The sequence below is a fragment of the Poecile atricapillus genome, chromosome 17 (assembly GCF_030490865.1).
Source record: "Poecile atricapillus isolate bPoeAtr1 chromosome 17, bPoeAtr1.hap1, whole genome shotgun sequence".
NCBI classification, from domain to species: domain Eukaryota; kingdom Metazoa; phylum Chordata; class Aves; order Passeriformes; family Paridae; genus Poecile; species Poecile atricapillus.
Genome location: NC_081265.1, coordinates 10,527,165 through 10,536,210, shown reverse-complemented (window position 1 = coordinate 10,536,210; position 9,046 = coordinate 10,527,165). Strand labels below are relative to the sequence as shown.

Here is a 9,046-nt window from a genome sequence, read left to right as displayed (position 1 = left end):
CCAAAGCTGATGAAATTATCTGTCCCAGCCTGGCGGGCCTGGAGGAATCACACAGGAAAGAGAAACCCATGCTGAGGTCTCTGCATTCCCTTCTCTCTCTCTGGATCCCCAGGGAATGTCACAGTTTGCAGAGGAGACTTGGAGGCTTTTCCTTGTGCTGGATTTTCTGATGATATCGGGAAGGAGCCTGCAAGAAAAACGGAGAGGAGACTTACAAGGCTGGACTGACAGGACAAGGGGGAACAGCTTCGAACCAAAAAAGGGGAAATTTAGGTTGGATACGAGGAAAATTTATGGTTTTCAGAATTGCAGTGCTAAAAGCACTTTCTAAAGACTCCTCCATGAGCAGAGCTGGAAAAATAATGAGGAATTTCCCATTTGCTGCAGAAGTTTCTTTGTCTTCCACTTGCAGATGGCCCCATTTGTAGTGAGTGCATTGCTGGAGTGCCTGGCCAGTGCTGGGGACACCTCAGTGAAGTCCCTGCACCTCTGCCAGGTGTGCTGGTGGCACCTTGTCTGCACAGCTGGGCACAGCTCACGTCTGTCCCTGGCCTCTGAGAGCCAGCAGGAGACAGGGACACGTCACAGCTGCAGGACAGAGCTGTGCCACTGGGCTGAGGGATGGGAACAGCGAGAAATAACCAAGATGTTCCCATGGGGAAAGAGAATCCCAGCTCCTCAAATTGCACAAAACCGTACAAACCACAGAATCCTCTCGGGCAGCAGAGAATACACCATGAAAAGCCGTGAAATAGCCCTGGTTTGCTCTGGTTTCTTGTCCTGTCCTTTGAGGCAGATGCTCAGAAGCTGCAGGAGGAGCTGAGCACATCTGGCACTGTCTGTGTGAGGCTCTGCCACCCCTGTGCCTGATTGCTCCCCTCACCTTTCCCTGCTTTCTGTTCAGTCTGGCTTGGACCTGGAACAAACCCGGGATCCACCCATTCCTGCTCAAGCCAGAAAGAATCCAGCTCCACAGAAATAATCCCCCAAACTCATATTAGGAGCTTTTTGTAGCTACATTAATTTTAGAAGAAAAATTAGGTCCAAAGTGCTGGGCTCATTTTAATGAAGATTCGCGGTCACAATTGAATCCCCCGACGAGGAGGAATCAGCTTTTGAGCACATCAGGCTCATTAGAAACTCCTCACAAAGTCATCAGAGGCCGATGAGGGGCGGCAGGAAAAAGGGCTAAAGGGGAGGAATTGGATTTCGGGAGTTTCTGAAGCTGCACTTCCCTTCCCCGCCTGCAGCCGCGGCAGCTCCGGCACGGAGATGAAAGCAGCCGGCAAAGAAGATAAACAAGAAAACAGCTCTGGAACAGTCACGCTGCCAAAAACAACCTGGGGAGGATGGGACGGGAGATAAAAGAGAAAGTGCTGGAGGTTTTGGAGTGACTTCCAGGCGGGGATGGAGCTGGGGAGCTGTCACGGAGTCACTGTCACACAGCTCCGCGGCACGGGGGGAGTGCAGCACAGGCGTTTTCTCCCACGAGCATCTCAGCCTCTGTCCCTCCTTCCACAGCCAGAAACGCGGCTCCAAATCCCAGGAAAGTCCCAGAAATCCAACGCTGCTCCTTAGGGACTCTTTCCTACTTTTCACATTTGCTTCGGCTTCTTCTCTCCCGTATTTTGGCTCCAGGCAAGGCAATGGGATCATAGCGGGGATCCAGGGGAGCTCTGTCCCTCTTTAGCTTGCTCGGTGGTGTCGAGAAATGGAGCAGGAGGAGGCAGAGGCGTCTGGGTGGGGTTTCATCGTCACCTTGGTGTGATAAAGCTGTGGTGGCATCAGAGGAGTCCAAGGCTCAGGCAGTTCCGGAGGAAAAAAGCCAATCTCAGCCCTTAAATATCCCGTGGGGCAGAAAAGCTGACACTCAGTGCTCCACCGGGCATTCTCTGTGCCCTTGTAATGTTTGGTGTAAGGACAGAGGTCTGCCAGTTGTTTCTGTCTCAAAAACACGGGATCTTTTCCCCAAGGATTGTTTCAGCAGGAAGCCTTGCCCACCTGGGAGAAGACGCTGGGTTTTTCGAGTGGCAGCTCCTGTCCCCTGAGCAGAGCCCCTGCAGAGCCCTCGTTCCTGTGTAGGTGTGCAGGGAGCAGCCAGGTGAGGGAAGGACACGGATTGTTCCATCTGGGTGCCTCCCACACTTTGCAAAGCCTTGGAGAAGCAGGGACAGAGTTCCAAGGCAGCCCAAGGCTGAAGATGCTTTCTGTGGTGAATTTGATGAGTGGAAGGCTCCGTTTGGAGATCCCATCCTACATCAGTCAAATCTGCTTTTTGGTGTCCGGGTTTGGAGGTCACTCAGGAGGGTTTTCCCCAAGGAGGGGCCAGAGGAGCTCAGGGCAGGGGGGTTCAGAGGGGTGAATGAATTAAACCAGCCCAGACTGCCCTGGGTGGCCACGCTGGCCTCAGGCTGCCTCCTTCTGCCTCGGGTTTGAGTCTGGGGTCGGGCACTGCTGAGCCCTGGGACCCCATGGCGTGCAATTCCCACCTCCCTTAGCTCCATGAGGGGTGACAGTCTGTGAGGAATGAAGGGATTTTCGATTTGCCCAAGTGCTCCCCAGCACCAGAGCAGCTTTCCACAGCAGAGCTGAAGCTTTCTTTGCCAACCTGAGCCCGTGGAGTTATCAAGGGAGCTGTGGGCACTCAGACCTTGGTAGCTTGAGGAAATGATTCCCGCAGGGTGCAAGACGGGATTTTTAGGGGGTGTTCTCACTTTCCATTGCTCTCTTCCTCCGACACCTTCCCTGCTCTCCTGAAAACTGCCCTGCCCTGCAGCTGCAGGGATCCCTTCAGTTCCCATCTCCCCCTCGCTGGGATTCCTCGCTGTCCTGTGTGTCCTCACACCTTGCCTGTCTCCAGGAAATGTTTGTAGAGGCTTTAGTTGGGTTTGCAGTGGGACTCGGGGGAAGCACCAGGACTTTGAGGAAATCCTGTCTCTCTGGCCGTGGCTCACAGCAGCGAAAGCTTCTGTGCCTGAAGGGATCTTGCTCAGAACAGACCTGTGGTGGCTGTGCCCGGGTGACTGGGCAGCCCAGGGCAGTGCCAGCCCATCCTCGCAGCATCCCAGAGCTCTCCTGCAGGGGGAACGCTTGGAAGAAGTGGGGAGTGTATCAGGCTGGGGTGGGGGTGCTGCTCTCTCTCCACGCCGGGCACATCAGGGAGCAGGAACTGGGACGCGGTGCACCTTTCCCAGGAGGTGCCAACAGCCCCGGCTGGAGCTGCAATCCCTGGGAAGCCTGGGAAGCTTCTGCAGGGCTGGCAGGGCAGGGGGGCCGGACAGCCCTGGGGACAGTGAGCAGCAAGTTGTGCTGCGGGCACTGCCCTGGGACAGGCACAGGGTCACACACACCTCTAGGGACCATATCCCTGCCAGGACCACACCCCCGGGGACGGGAATGGGATCCTCACCCCTCACACACCTCTAGGGACCACATCCCTGCCAGGACCTCCTCAGACCAGCAGGGACAGGTACGGTGGCCACTCACCACACCCCTGCCAGGACCATATCCCGGGGTACGCGCACAAGGTCCGCACCCCCCGGCCCTACCCGGACCCTCCGCCCCGGGACCCTTCCCCGAGGGCCGGCGCTGCCCGGGCGGGCCGGCGGCGGTGCCGGGTGCCGGTGGAGCGGCGCGCCGCGGTCCCGGTGATGTCAGGAGCGGTCCGGCAGCGGTGGGCGGTCCTTCCCCGGCTCCCGGCTCGGCTCGGCGCCCGCCCCTGCTCCGCGCCCGGCTCGGCGCCGCTCCGCTCCGCCCCCGGCTCGGCGAGGAGCGCGGGCAGCCCCGCGGCCCCGCTGCAGTCCCGCTCCGGCATGGTAAGGCCGTGGGCAAGGGGCGGGCGGGCGGGGGCGGGCCGGGCTGCCCGGGGCGCGGCGCGCTCTCACCCTCTCCCCGTCTCTCGCAGCCCCTCGCCGGAGCAGCGCCGGGACCCCGCCGCCTCCAGCCGCGCTCCGCCGGGCTCCGCCGCTCGCTGCGCTCCGGCATGAAGCGCCCGGCGCCGGGCAGCCGCCGCTGAGGAGCCAGAGCGGCGGCAGCAGCGGGACCCCCCGGCCGCTCCCCGCGCCCCCGCCCCGCTCCATGGGGCAGCGCCGCGGCCGCTGAGCCCCCACCCCGCCCGCCGCGCCCCCCGCGCCGCGCCCCCCGCCTCGCCCCTCGCCATGGGGCCGCGGCACCTGCTGCTGCCGCTGCTCCTGCTCTCCCTGCAGCTCCTGGCCCTGCTGCTGCTGCTGCCCGCGCAGGCGGCCGGGCCCCCCCGCGCCAAGGGCAACCGGACCCAGGGGGCGGCGGCGCCGCGGCGGACCCCCAAGCCGGGCAAGGAGCTCCTGAACCAGACGCTGGCGGGCCCGGGGGCCGCCCCCACGGCGCTGCCCGGGCGCGGCAAGGGCGCGGGGGGCGGCAAGGCAGCCCCCGGGGGCGGGGGCGGCGGCGGGGGCTCGGCCCCGGCGCACGAAACGTGCTGGGGGTACTACGACGTGAGCGGGCAGTGGGACAAGGAGTTCGAGTGCAACAACAGCCTCACGGGCTTCCGCTACTGCTGCGGCACCTGCTTCTACCGCTTCTGCTGCAACAAGCGAGCCGAGAAGCTCAACCAGAGCCTGTGCCGCAACTACAAGAGCCCCGAGTGGGCCCACCCCACCACGGCCAGCGGCGCCCTGCCCGCCGACGGCAGCGACGGAGGCGACGGGGACGCCAACAAGTACGACCCGGACAAGGACAGCACCAACGCCACCGTCTACATCTCGTGCGGGGCCATCGCCTTCGTGCTCATCGCTGGCGTCTTTGCCAAGGTGGCCTACGACAAGGCGCGGCGCCCGCCCCGGGAGATGAACATTCACAGGTGCGCTCCTTCCCCTGCTCCCAGCGCCCCTTCTCCCCAGGGACGCCCCTGGCCGAGCGCTCTCCCTTGGCAAAGTCTGCTCGAGGGTTTCGCCGTCGCGCTGCCCAGCCGAGGGTTTCCCAGCTGTGCAGCCTGCCCGAGAGTTTCCCGTTGCGTGGCTCCTCCGAGGATTCCACCTTCGTGCTTGTTGTCCAAGGGCTCAGTTTTTACACCACTGTCCGAGGTTCTCCTGCCTCCCCCTCTGCCCGAGGAGTCTCCCTGTGAACCCACTTGGGTCTCTCGGTTTGTTCTGGCTCACCCTGAGTTTCCCCTGCTCCACCCTCCCCAGGGTTTCCCCAGTGCCATGGCTCTCCGACGGCTCCCGTTCTGTGCCAGCTGTCCAATCCATTTCCCTCTGTGCTGCCGCTTCGCGGGGTCCTCCCTTGAGTCATTTATCCAAGGGTTTCCCCTTTTGCGAGGGCTCTCCAAGGCTTCCCTCTTTGCACCATCCACCGAAGGATTTTCCCTTTCCAGCCTCTGCCCAGGGGTTCTTCCTTCCCACGGTCCGACCAGGGGCACCGTCACCCCTCTGGCCATCCCACTGTCCCCCCCGGGGCCTGTCCTGCTGCCCCGTGCTTCTCCCGCGGCCGCCTCTGTGGCCGCTTCCCGGTGCCTTCAGCACCGGCTCCGCGGACAGCTCCGGACAGCTCCCGGATAATTCCCGGACAGCTCCCGGATAATTCCCGGACAGCTCCCGGACAGCTCCCGGATAATTCCCGGACAGCTCCCGGATAATTCCCCGACAGCTCCGGACAGCTCCCGGATAATTCCCGGACAGCTCCGCGCTGCCCTCTCTGCCAAGAGTCCATCCCAGAGCTCCAAGCGTAGCCGCCCCCGCACCCCGGCTCCCCGTCTGCAACCCGACACCCCCTCCTGTCCCCCTGCACTCCCCGCTGCCCTCCTGCACCCCCTCCTGACCCCCGTCACCCCCCTTCTGCCCCCCGACACCCCATCCTGCCCCCGGCACCCCCCTTCTGCCCCCGGCACCCTCTTCTACATCCCAGAACGTCGCCTTTGCCCCTCGGCATCCCGGCACCCCTCTTCTGCCCCCCCAGAGCCCCCCTCTGCACCCCGACACCCCCTTTTACCCCTCGGAGCCCCCTCCTGTTCTCTGGCACCTGACAGCCCCTTCTGCCCCCCGGAGTCTCTCCCAGCACCCCGGCTTGCTCTCCCTCCCCCCTGCACTCCCCTCCTGCCCCCGGGACCCCCCCACATCCTTCCTGTCCCCTTCACTCCCCTCCTGCCCCCGGGATCCTCAGCAGCCCCTGAACTCCCCCATCTCCCCCTCCCCAATGCTCCCCCTGCACACCCCAGGGGCAGCAGAGCCGCTCGGACCCTGTGGGTCCTGCCCTGCCCGGCCAGGGAGAAGTTTGGGAAGTGTGGAGAGGATGGATCTGGAGCCCCGGGTGCTGCCTGGGGCTGTGTGGGGACGCGCTGGTGGCAGGCAGAGCTCCGCACATTCCGTTTTTCATTCGTCTCCCTCTCCAAATCCCGGGAAGTCTGTCCTCGCCTCGGAGAGGCGGCTTGGTGTCCCCTCGGCAGCGGTGTTCCACAGCGCTCATGACAGGGAACGTGGCACAGAAAATCCTGCTTCAAAGCAAAAGCTCAAGCGTCTCTAGCAATCCTCCTTTTGGACAAATGAGTGTTCTCGCTCAGTTCATATTTATTTTATGATGAAAAAGTCCCTCCAAACGATGAGTGCTGCTTGCGTGCCGTGAATCCGAGAGCTGCCTGTGTCTGAACATAAAAATTGGTGAGAGGCTCCTTTAGAAGAACAGTGGTGAGAATCAGGGGGAAAGACCTTAGCTCTAGCAGATAATGCCTCCTAAAATTTATTTTAATGAGGATTTTTTAATCAAAACTCTTGAAATCATTGACCATATTTTTAAGGCTAAACTTCAGCTGCAATCAACAGAGACTGGGGGGAGAAATATTACTTTTTTACAAGGGAAAAAGAGATGAGTGACGCAGTTTTTATTTATTTGGGAAGATGTCTTTTATTTAGACTTCTCCCTGCATGGTTTACATTTGCTGAGGGTCTGGCCCACATATTCCATTCCAAATCCCACCTGCCCCTGGTCCCTGCAAGGATTTAACTTCACAGTGTTAAAAACTGCACACAGCTGTGTACAGGTGAGGGTCCTGCAAGTGGCTTGGCCAGAAAATCGGCTCTTTTAAGTCTTTTGTTAACTAAGGGATGGTTCCCCAGCTGCCCAGCTCTTCTGGCTTCAAGGCAACTTTGCCTGGGCCTTATCTTCACACTAAATTTGGAAATCTGGGTTGGATGTCCATATGTTACTTCTGCTCCAGCTCCAGCCTGCTGCAGGGTTGGATCCTTCACCCTTGGAAATCAGAGCCAGTGTTGCCAGACTTGTCTGGATTCTTCCTGATGTTTTCATTTCTTTGATGCTTGCTTTGCTTTATTTAGATAAGTTCTGGTGAAATGATTCACCTGTGTGTAGAAGTATGAATGGCAGATTGAGTGCTCGGGAAGCTTGACTTCCAGAGCGTTTTAAGGAGTTGATTGACTTCTATAATATGGTAGCTGGTAAAAGATTATACCTTTCAGAGCTGTGTCACCTGAACTTGATCAACATCAGACAAGGGTTTAAATATTGTGAAGTGCATCTCCTGCATCGGGCTCAGCGCTCTTGGTGCTCTAGCAGAATGTGAACACCAGGAGAGGGATGGTCTGTCTTTGTCTCTGGCAGCTGCTGAGGAGTAAAACAGGGGAGGAGGAAAACAGGATGGGGTTGGATATTTCTGTCTGTTTGAGGTCGTGTCAGCTGGAACGAGGTGTAACATGCAGAGCAATTCTCTGTAGTGGTGGTGAGTGCATTAAACCTCAGTGTGTGTCCTCTGCGAGAGGAGAGCAGCAGATGAGCAGAACTTGGTACAGGGGGCTGGAAGAGCCTCTTGGGCTGGTGTCCCACGGGCAGGGAAGATCAATCAGGACTTCCCTGCACTTCACCGCGAGCAGGATCGCACTGTAAATTTTACTTCCTCATAAACGCTCACAGAGCAGTGCCGTGTGTGGATGTTACCCCTCTGCTCATTTCTCAGCCAGCTTTTACAGAAAATCCTTATGAACTCACTTAGAAAGAACATTTTGAGGGAGGCAGGGCTCATTTAATGTCTTTGGATGATAGGAGGGTTTACAAATTCACGGGAGAGCTGTCATTCTGCCGGGGAAGGGAGGGCTGGCCGTGCACACAGAGCTGCGTGTGCAGCTCTGAGCTGGAATCTGCTCCTGTTTCCAGGCTCTGCCACATCCCTTTAAAGCACAGGCACTGCTGTGATTCTGGGCTCAGCAGTGGCAGTCGCTGAGACAGTCGTTTCTAGCAGCAGTTAAGTGGAAGTGCTTTGAAAACCAGGAGCTGAAATATTCCCATTTTACAGAAACGCTTGTAATGCTTTCAGTGGAACTGATTTTCTTTTTTCTTTTTTTCTTTTTTTTTTTTTTTTGTAATTATAGGATTTTTCAGCCTGGCCAAATAGAGCTGCCTCTTGCTTTAGGGGTTACCTGGGCTCCAGGTAGGAGCTGGGGCTGGTTTCTGAAAATGACACCCAATATTGTGTGTGCTGATGCTCTCTCACACGTTGGTGAGGATGGTTTGTTTTGGTCTCGTTGCCAGGGTTGTTTTCTTTTCTCCAGCATTTCTTAAGTGAAATTTAAGAAGTGTTTGCTTTACTTTCAGTATGGGGATGAGTTAGGGAATCTTTGAGCAGGGAATATCAGCTGGTTCTTTCCAAAGCTGAGAGAGTTTTTCTGCAGCAAGAAGGGGTGACACAGAATGTTGTCATTCTGTGGCCATGACCCTGCATCCCCACACTAGAGAACAAAAATAATTCACAGATGTAGCGCTGCTCCACGACCCCTGCTTAGCCTCAGCAGCACTGTCTGCTGAGCTGGGAGTGCACAGATTGGAGCCTGGATAGTCAGCAGCTCAGGATTGAAATATCCCAAGTGCATCCCACTGGCCAGCTGAAGCCACTGGGACACAGTGGCAGTGCTGGCCCTGGGGCACTGGTGGGAGCCCAGCTGCTCTCCTGGGAAGCAGCACAGGGATTTTTCCCAGCAAACCAGCTCTGAGTGCTGCTAAAAGGCCTTGTCTGGCCCTGCATGGAGCGTGTGTGAGGGGTGGGAAAGGGAGAAGGGAAACAGGCTCT

The 9,046-nt window shown here is 58.5% G+C and overlaps 1 protein-coding gene across 3 annotated transcripts in view; it reads left to right on the top strand.

Moving 5' to 3' along the window:
- Positions 1–4,157: 4,157 nt before the first annotated feature.
- SHISA6 (shisa family member 6) overlaps positions 4,158–9,046 on the top strand; it is a 174,012-nt gene continuing 169,123 nt past the window's right edge. For all 3 annotated transcript variants that reach the window (XM_058852443.1, XM_058852442.1, XM_058852441.1), the window contains exon 1: positions 4,158–4,837. In XM_058852443.1, coding sequence (XP_058708426.1) covers positions 4,158–4,837 — 680 coding nt within the window. The remainder of the gene's footprint in view (positions 4,838–9,046) is intronic.